This window comes from Physella acuta, unplaced genomic scaffold (genome assembly GCF_028476545.2).
Source record: "Physella acuta isolate Inbredline_101_S28 unplaced genomic scaffold, ASM2847654v3 ptg001031l, whole genome shotgun sequence".
Classification (NCBI taxonomy): domain Eukaryota; kingdom Metazoa; phylum Mollusca; class Gastropoda; family Physidae; genus Physella; species Physella acuta.
This window is the reverse complement of record NW_026732548.1, coordinates 129,195-139,494: the sequence shown is the minus strand read 5'-3', so window position 1 is coordinate 139,494 and position 10,300 is coordinate 129,195. Positions and strand designations below refer to the sequence as shown.

General features: G+C 39.6%; 1 protein-coding gene across 1 annotated transcript in view; it reads left to right on the top strand.

Moving 5' to 3' along the window:
- Positions 1 to 4,880: 4,880 nt before the first annotated feature.
- LOC131954807 (neprilysin-1-like) overlaps positions 4,881 to 10,300 on the top strand; it is a 46,656-nt gene continuing 41,236 nt past the window's right edge. The window contains exon 1 of the mRNA XM_059318599.1: positions 4,881 to 5,309. Coding sequence (XP_059174582.1) covers positions 5,124 to 5,309 — 186 coding nt within the window. The 5' untranslated portion in view covers positions 4,881 to 5,123. The remainder of the gene's footprint in view (positions 5,310 to 10,300) is intronic.

Below are 10,300 nucleotides of genomic sequence, written 5' to 3'. Positions count from 1 at the left end.
TTCCTTAGGGTATAGTATCGATACCCGATTTAGGACAATCCTTTAGGTCTAAACGTAATCGGCTTTGTCTTTAAACTGGTCAATAGTAATCGGCTTTTTTCGAATCTTTATTGCTTCCCCATGTAGTGTGTGTGTGTGGGGGGGGGGGGAAGGGTCGGGGTTCGCTGGTTAGAGACAGAGGGTTGGGAGAGGGGGGGGGGGGGGCTAAGTGCGAGTTTGTGTGGGTTTGGTTAGGGAAAGGAGGTTGGGAAGTGTGAGTTTCTGTGGGTTTTGTGTGGGAAGATACAGAAGGGATAAAGCTAAAGTGTGAGAAGGTGTGGGAGTATGTGTGTGTGTGTGTAAGAGAGAGATTCTTGCGTGTGGGGTGTTTTAGTAAAATATTGTCTGTACATTGAGAAGGGGAAACTTAGATGACTATTTTTATGCCTTGTTTTTGAATGCTAGCTTTCTCTATACTCATTAGCGAACCTAAACAAATTTTAGCATCAAGTATTTCTCTTAGCTATGGGGAGGGGTGGCCTTGAGGTAGAGCGCTAGACTGTTAACGTGAAAGACTAGAATTCGAATCCGAGTTCAAATCATTAGAACGTAGGGAAAATAAAAGCCGACTGGACATAATATTGACCCCACTATCTTCATATTACCGAGGTCAAAGAAACAGATGAACTCTACTTCAAGAAACAGGTGAACTCTACTTCACTTGCGCCATGAAACGTCAGTTTCAAAAAGGGAACTTTGCTCAATTTTTATTTCTCTTACCCATGTTATCAACAGATAAACTCGTGAGTACCCACGGAAGCCTATTTAGGCGCAATAAGTCTGTCACATAAATACTAGCTCAAGTTATATATGTCCATATAAGTCACTTTACATTGACTGACCCAGTCACAAAATACTAGCTCAAGTTATACATGTCCATATAAGTCACTTTACATTGACTAATCCAGTCACAATTTACTAGGTCAAGTTATAGCTTACAACTCATGTTTCATTCAAGATGGAATGAAGAAAATATCTTGCGATCCAGTCAATTCTTTTCTCCCTATATCATCTTTTGTTTAAACTTTTGTTTTTATATAAGAGCGGGAAAATCAGATAAAATTCGGCACCGGAAAAACGACGAGAAAAATATTGACCAAGATAGGATAAAAAAAGTTTGGAAATTTGTCGCGGGGTATCCGGTCTGTTCTCGCGAGACTTCGGTCCGATTGTGTATCACCCAAGCCTGAGTTGGCCCAGTTCTCGCGAGACTTCGGTCCAGTTGTGTATCACCCAAGCCTGGGTCTACCCAGTTCTCGCGAGATCTCGATCGGGTTGTGGATATTCAAAGCCTGGGTCCGCTCAGTTCTCGCGAGATCTCGGTGCTGTTGTGTATCTCCCAAACGTGAGTGCGCTCAGTTCTCGCGACACCTGGGTCCAGCTGGGGACCTTGCGAACTAGAGTGTGGAATATTAATGTTAAATTACAAGCGGGCCCCAAATCTCGTGGGGCGCCACGGTGTTAGACGAGATTTGGAGTTGAGATGTCTTAGAAGTGTGGCCGTGGAGATAAATTTAGCGCTGGGGTTTCGGGCAGGTTTAGTGGGATTGTGTTGGATTGTGTTGGATTGTGTTGGATTGTGTTGGATTGTGTTGGATTGTGTTGGATTGTGTTGGATTGTGTTGGATTGTGTTGGATTGTGTTGGATTGTGTTGGATTGTGTTGGATTGTGTAGGATTGTGTTGGATTGTGTTGGATTGTGTTGGATTGTGTTGGATTGTGTTGGATTGTGTTGGATTGTGTTGGATTGTGTTGGATTGGGATCAATCAGGGGGAGGGGGTGATTGAAGGAGGCTGATGTTTTTTAGGGGGTGATGTTTGTAGGTTTAAAATGGGGGGGGGGGGGGAGGTCGAAGTTTGAATCTTGCAATGGCAATTTTTTTCCGCGTGCAAGTTCTTAGAAGCAATATTTCAACAGGCTTGAATAATAGGATTCTTTCTCTACCTTCAATGAAACTGGTAAAAAAAATTTTTTTTTTGGTTTAGTCTACAGTAGGCTACACATTGAAAATTATGTAGCACGGCTTAACAACATCACATTAACATACCAAAATCCACGTTTGCCGTGATTTCTATAACTATAATGCATATTTATATAAAGTAGAAGAAAAACTCTGACCTTGTATCTCTTTAGAATCTGAAATATTGGGTTCGTATTTCAACTTGTAGATGTTTCTTTTTTTTTACGTCGCTTGTCCTACCGTATATCCAGAGTTTCTTCCAGGCGTTTCTTGAGGGTGGGGGGGGGGGGGGGGGGGGGGTGGGTATACCGTCATCTAACGAAATATACTTTAAATAGAAAATATATACTTTTACCAGTGCCCCTCTTCCCCTGAAAAAAAATCTGAAAGAAACACTGCCTGTATCTAATCAAATTAGTGCTACAAAATACAGCGTAGTTTATCGTTCACTTGTGTAGACTATACACGAGAGGGGCGTGACCTCTGACCCCGAAAAGTGACAACTGACCACTGGCCACTGAAACACAACGTTGGACTATTGTTTACACCGCATGAGTGGCACACACACACATATAGACACACTCACACATAGACACACACATACACATACACACACATAGATACACACACATTGAACTATTATTTGCCTTAAGTGGCATACACACATAGACACACATACACACATACACACAAATACACCAAACACAAAGACACACATACACCCACACACCACACACACAACAGACACACACGCATAATCACACAAACACATCGGTGATGAATAAAACACACGCACAATCACACACACAATACACAGCTGACACTCTAACACACATAGACACACATACACATGGACGATGAAACACACAAACCAAACACACAATACACAACAGACACACACACACGCATAGACACATACACATCGACGATGAAACATACACACACATTCACACATATATACACACACACATAGACACATAGATAATGAAACATATACACAAACAAATACATATATATACACACATACACACATCGAACACAAAGTGACACACACATACGCATGGACTACAAAACAGACAAATTGAAGCTTCCTTTGAATGGATATAATTATAAGCTAACGTGTTGAGAGCAGGTCTTGTTACTGAAACAACAATATTGACAAAGCGTGTGTCTGCAACGTTCGGATATATCTCTTCAAGTACAAGTACTATTGTAATCGATGATTCGACGATATTCTAGAACAAGACTTAGAGTATATTGGGCGGTAATCGATGCGAAGAAAACGAGTTTGTTCAATACCACTGCCACTGCTGGGTTCTAGGCTGAATAAAAGGACATATCAAACTGTCATTTCAAAAGGAAATCAACGGTTCTCAATTTGTTTCAAGATTTTGTGTTTGTTCAATTTTTAAAAACTATATTTAAAAATTTAAAATACAATCTTAAAAATTGAGCTGCTAAAAACAGTGAAAAATGTTTTTTTTTTTTTAATTTTTCAATTGATTATAACAAGGTATTTTATAATTTGGTAATATATTTCTGTACAAGACTTTGAAAAAATAGCCCATCATAGTTTAAAATATAAAAAAAAAACAAAAAATTAAACGCTTTTCCTTTGTACATTTTTTCTCGTCTTAATTAAATGCCTGCCATATTTTGATATATCGATTGTTTTGACAGCTATATTGTTAACAACAACCACATACACACACAAGCATACACACACACACGCACTTGAACACACACATGCAAGCATACAAACACATATACACACTCGAAACGCTTCCAAATATTATTTATTAATTAATTTAAAATACACACATGGATATTTGCGTACACACACACACACCTGTATGCAATCATTGAATACGTTTTTATGTAGTGTGACACAAAAGGAGAAGGGTACACTTGCGTGCTTGAATGATAAACTTTCAGTTCGTGCCCAAGGCACATAGGGCAGATGAAGCAGAGTTCATCTGATTCAGGGACCTCGGCGTATGAAGGGATAGTGTGGTCTCATGGTACACGAATAGTCAACGTGTATATGGACTCATACTCATCTAGATGAAGTAGAGTTTATCTGTTTTATTGATCCCCTCGGCTATTTTGGCTTCCCTAACATAAGCCAGGTACTCATTAGAGCTGGGTGGACTCGGGGACGTTGTGTAGATTTGAGCCCGGGATCCGAACTCGAGAATCTCGGGTTAGCAGCCGTGAGCTCTACCATCCATTGTATGTGTATGTGGCAGACAATTTATGTAAAGACATGTTGATGGGGCTAGATTGTTTTGCAAAGACATTTGTATGAGATACTATGATTACGTAGTGTAGTTCTTTTTTAAACCGTTTTAAGCAATGCTAAATGTTGAAGATGATATTGATTTAATTTGAAATAACTATTTAGAAAATATTTTGGAAATATTTCGAAAATATTTTGAAAATATTTGACAACTGAATTAGCCTATCACACCATTTTAAATTTTCAAATATAAGTTGCAGACCGCGTGAAAAAAAAAGCTACTAAATTTAAAAATGTAAATAATAATTTATTTTTATTTTGTTTTTTTCACACAGGGTAAAGATCTGTACCAACACGTACTGGATTATCTCCCCTTTAAAATTACGTGAAGCTTGGATTACCTCCACTGTGAAATTATTCCTTTATTTCGGATTTACTGCCCTTTTTTGGATTATCTCCCCTGCGGATTATCCAGCTGTTTATAAATCTCGCTTGAATGTGAATTCCGTGTGACAAACACACACACACACACACAACCAGCGGAATAGCTTGGCACCGTAACGGCGTCATGACCAGGTATGCCGTGCCATTAAATCAGACGACTGTCGCAGACGTGAGGTGTACACACACGGGCCATCGCTGAATCTGTTTTTTTTTTACAAATAGTTCCAGATTTTTTTTTACAAGTTTGTAAAGCGCGTAGCTTCTATTCAAGACGCGTCTTAACTAATTTACATTTTATATAGTTCAGGAATTTATTTTTTTATTCATTGATTTTGCGTGGGACGATTTAAAAAAAAATAAAAAAATAAATAAATTTAAATTTGGTTGACGCGGCTTGGTTTGGCCAGATAAATCCTACCTGGCAAGCCGGCGGGTAAAACATGCCAGGGAACGTCCTGGCCAAGTACCTACCACGACAACACCAGACGGATACCTTCATCATGAACGGCGGAGCTCACCACGGTGCGAAAAACAAAATGGCGCCCTCGCACAAGGGCTCGACGGCTACCAACACGACGACGGCGTCAAGCTTGGATGAACCGGAAACGCCATCTGACCCCGCGGAGGTGAGTACTGGTCACGTGATATTTATTTAAAGCCACGAGTGATGATTAAATTATTTGTTTGGAGATTATAAGTTTGTTAGTAGGATTTCAAGAGTAGGATGATTTTTAGTGTATTGGAAAGAAGAAAATGAGTGTAAACATTTTCTTTCTCTACTTTCTCTTATTCTCTCTGTCTCTTTTCTATGCGGTCAAGTGGCTGCTCATGTGACAGTGTGGTCGGGTGGTAGAGCGTACAAGTAACCGGAAAGTCTCGAGCTCGGCACTGTACTTTCAGGCTAGCAAAAGAGAGGTCTACTATTAGATCAAGCTATCTCCAATGTTTGTAGCTAAATAAAAGTTTTGCTCTGATTCGAATATTTTTAATACATTTCGCTATCACGTTTTTTTTTTTGTTTTTTTTTTAAGATTTGAAATAAATCGCTGCATTAAAAATGAGTTGCAGGATTTAATTGGAAATAAAATATCTGTAAAAATGCAAATTGGAATTTTGTTCTATAACCTTGAGCTCTCTAAAACCTCCCTCCCCCTCCCGCGAAAGTTTAGATTCAAGTCTTCCCCCCCCCCTCACCCCATAGAAAAAAAAAGTCGAAAAGAAACATTGACAATTGCTGAATAAAAATGATCTCACAAGCTATATTGTATTGAATGCTGGTGAACGTTATTGTTGTGTGGAAAGTGTATTATCAACTGCGGTCGGTGCCCAACAACCCCCATAATGGTTAAAGGACGATTGATTGACCTATTTACACTTACTGATATCCTCTCTTTGATAGCCTAAATTTATATATATATATATATATATATATATATATATATATATATATATATATATATATATATATATATATATATATATATATATATATATATATATATATGTATATATGTGTGTGTGTGTGTGTGTGTGTTCACGTGTGTGTGTCATGATCTACTTTGATTTGAAGAACCTCCCGCTTCTAGAAGTTTCCGCCGATTAACTGGATACGTATTCATTACCCACCCTCAAATTTCTGGTTGCCCGCCCCACTATCCCATTCTCTGGCACTAACAAGAACCCCTACCCCCTTCTCCCCGCCCCGCCCCCCCCCCCCCCACCGGCCAGTCAATGATACCATTAACAACAATAATCATACTCTTGTAATGCTGGCAGCGTCTTCTCTCTTCAAGATTAAGACCGTGCTATAAAATTATTCCTTCAGATCAAGTGATGAACGATGTTTTGGTACAATCAGCTGTTCTTAAATTCTTGCATGTACATTTACAAAATATGAAACTTTTATTTATTAATGCTTTTTTAGTTTTAAAATGAAAAGTAAATAGGGCCAGATAAAGTTTTAATGAGGATATTAATTTAATGAACATTACGCTGGGCCGCTGTGTGGAAGCTATTTAGGGACATCATCTGTAAATTCTTTTATTCGCCTAAAATCTGAAAATAATTAGGTCTTTAGTGACAATGACAGAACAATGAATCTCCTCTTTGTTTTGCCTAGAGTACATCATTATGCTGCTCATCAAAATTTGGGCACAATGCTGCCTGCTCGTCCCCCTCGCAATCCAAATACTGTCGATAGAAATTGCTGAACCACACGTTTAATTTAAAAACAAAAAAATAACAGTGACTACAAAAAAAAAGCATTAAATCTAGCTAACATAGTTATTTAATTTTTAATCATGCCACTAGAAATATTTAAATCTACCTAGACATTGATACAAAAAAGAAACTGATTTGACAATATATAAACAAAAAAACCGAAACAGTTGATACAAATTCAGAACTTTAAAAACGGAACAACTATGTTCGCAGTGCTGTTATTTTTAACGTTTTGAATTCCATGCATATTTGTAAACCAGATACGAGTTTAAAAAATTGCTCCAAGCATTTATTTATAATCTGGCATTAAATTCTCATTAAGGTCACGTGTCCGAAGACCTGTTTCACCAGCAGATAGAGTGCCATTTAAATCAGACGCAGACGTCTGTTTAGAGAAATGGATTCCACCTGCTGTTTAGCGGTCCCATACCTGAACTTTGACATAATATCGAGTAGGATTTTAAATCTTTTTATAGGCTAGATATTTGCTTTGAATCGTATACCTGAACTTTGACATAATATCGAGTAGGATTTTAAATCTTTTAATAGGCGAGGCATTCGTTTGAATCGCATTGATTTCGTTTTGGACGAGTGTAGGAATGTGTGCAATGAATGAAAATTTTGTTGGTTGAAGAAGTTGTTGTATGCGTAGGTGGACAGGTGTTGCTGTTGTTTGTTGTTGGTTTTTATTGTTGCGGGCGTTGATGCAGTGGTGTTAATTGTTGTAAGCGTAGTTGAGATAGTTGTAGCTGTTGTAGGTTTATTTGAAATCGTTGTTTGTGTGGTAGATGTTGCTGTTGTTGTTTCTGTTGTGGGTGTTGATGTTGATGTTGATGCAGTTGATGTGAGGTGTTGTTAGCATGATTGTAGTAGTTGTTATTGTTTTTTTTTGTTATTGTCATTGTATATGTGTCTGCAAACGTTGTAGGGTAGCATTTGTTGTTGTTTTGTCGTTGTTGTTGTTGTTGTTGTCTGTGGTGGTGGTGGTGGTGGTGGAGGTATTGGTGTAACTGCAGGCTGTGTAGGTGTAGCTGTAATTGTTGATGTTGTTTTTTTTGTTGTTGTTGTCGACGGTGGTGTAGTAGGTATAACTGCTGTTTGTGTAAGTGTTGCTGTGGTAGTTGATGCTGTTGTTTTGTTGTTGTTGTTGCTGGTATAGGCGTTACAGCAGTTTTTGTAGATGTAGCTTTGGTAGTGGATGCTGTTGTTTTGTTGTTGGCGTTCGTGTAGATATAACTACTGTCGTTGTAAATATATATGTGGTAGTTGGCTGTTGTTTTTTGTTCTTGTAGGTGTCACTTTAGTTGTTGTAATCATTGCGGTAGTTGTTAGTGTTTTGTAATCGCCGAGGACGGAATGCGGAGTAGCGGATGTTGTTGTATCTATGGTGCGTAGTAGTAACTACCACATATGTAGTATTATCTACTACATATGTAGTAGTATCTACTACATATGTAGTAGATACTACTACATATGTAGTATTATCTACTACATATGTAATAGTATCCACTACATAAGTAGTTACTTTACATGAAAATATATTAGTATTGTAGTAGTCGATAGAATGTTGGTGCTATTGGAGGCGATGATTGAACCTCAAGGTTGTCAGTGTCGAAAATAAACAACTCTCATTGCATAGCACAGGTGGCTGGCATAGTCTAACGGTTTAAATTTTTTAATTGCTGATAATGGCTGTATTAAGGGATAACGTAGTCTAGCGCCTCACCCCCTAAGTTAAAAGTTCGGTACCCAGGTATGAGAACGGTTACACCCCCCCCCCCCCCACATTAATAACATGGTGGTGCTGCGCATCGGCGGATAAGGTGAAAAACCAACCTTGTGGATATCCACTGGTGGTGCAGCAAAGATGTGAGAAATCTTGCTTTAGTCTGTGCAAATGGGCATTACTTGAGCCGGCGACGCCCTTAAAATTGAGAGGGGGGGGGGGGTGACAATAAAAAAGGTAATCATCGTTTATTGACGTATTTTTATGAGATCGTACAGCGAAGAGCAGCGTAAAAAATATTTAAACATGTTTAAAGCGCCACCCTTTCATAGCTTGACGGGCTTTATGTAGCTTTCATTGAACAGTACGCTCGGGTAGAATTCTTGAATGGTGGAATTGAGTTTGTACCATTTCGGGAATTCAATTGTGCTATTTATAGATCTGAATAAATGTAGTATTATATTTAACAGGGGAGATTATTACTTGACTTAGTCCTTTTCGCTCCTTAAGGAACATAGGGGCTCCACCATTTCCTTCCATTTAATCCGATCTCCGGCTATTAATTTTGCTGTCTTATAAGACATCCCTGTTGGTTTTAGTTCTTCAAGAAGACTCCGCCTCCAGGACTGCCCTCTCTTCCGCTTTCCCAGGGGATTCCACTTAAGCGGAGAGTAGGCTATTTAAGTTGCTTGATTTGTGTTGAATAATGGTTTGACTATTTTTTGTTTGTTTGGTGTGTTGGGTTAGGTTGGCTCCTGGAAGATATGTCGGTGGGCCCCCAAGAAAATATCTCGGTGGGCCCCAATAAAAAAATATCTCAGTGGTTCTCTCAGGAAATATCTCAATGGGCCCCCAGAAAAATATCTCGGTGGGCCCCCCAGGAAAATATCTCGGTGGGCCCCAATGAAAATATCTCGGTGGGCCCCCATGAAAATATCTCGGTGGGCCCCAATGAAAATATCTCGGTGGGCCCCAATGAAAATATCTCGGTGGGCCCCAATGAAAATATCTCGGTGGGCCCCAATGAAAATATCTCGGTGGGCCCCAATGAAAATATCTCGGTGGGCCCCCATGAAAATATCTCGGTGGGCCCCAATGAAAATATCTCGGTGGGCCCCAATGAAAATATCTCGGTGGGCCCCAATGAAAATATCTCGGTGGGCCTCTCAGGAAATATCTCGGTGGGCCCTCAGGTAAATACCTCGGTGGGCCCCCATGAAAATATCTCGGTGGGCCCCAATGAAAATATCTCGGTGGGCCTCTCAGGAAATATCTCGGTGGGCCCTCAGGTAAATACCTCGGTGGGCCCCCATGAAAATATCTCGGTGGGCCCCCATGAAAATATATCGGTGGGCCCCAATGAAAATATCTCGGTGGGACCCCAGGAAAATATCTCGGTGCGCCCCCATGAAAATATCTCGGTGGGCCCCCATGAAAATATATCGGTGGGCCCCCATGAAAATATCTCGGTGGACCCTGAGGAAAAGATCTGCATGTGACCTTGAATGAGTGATACCTTAAAGTGTGACCTTGAACGAATGACAGCTTGAATGTGTGACCTTGAATGTGTGGCCTTTAACTGTGTGACACCATCAAATGTGTGACACCATCAAATGTGTGACACCATCAAATGAGCGACACCAACCTGCGTGGATCAGATATCAGGGCATG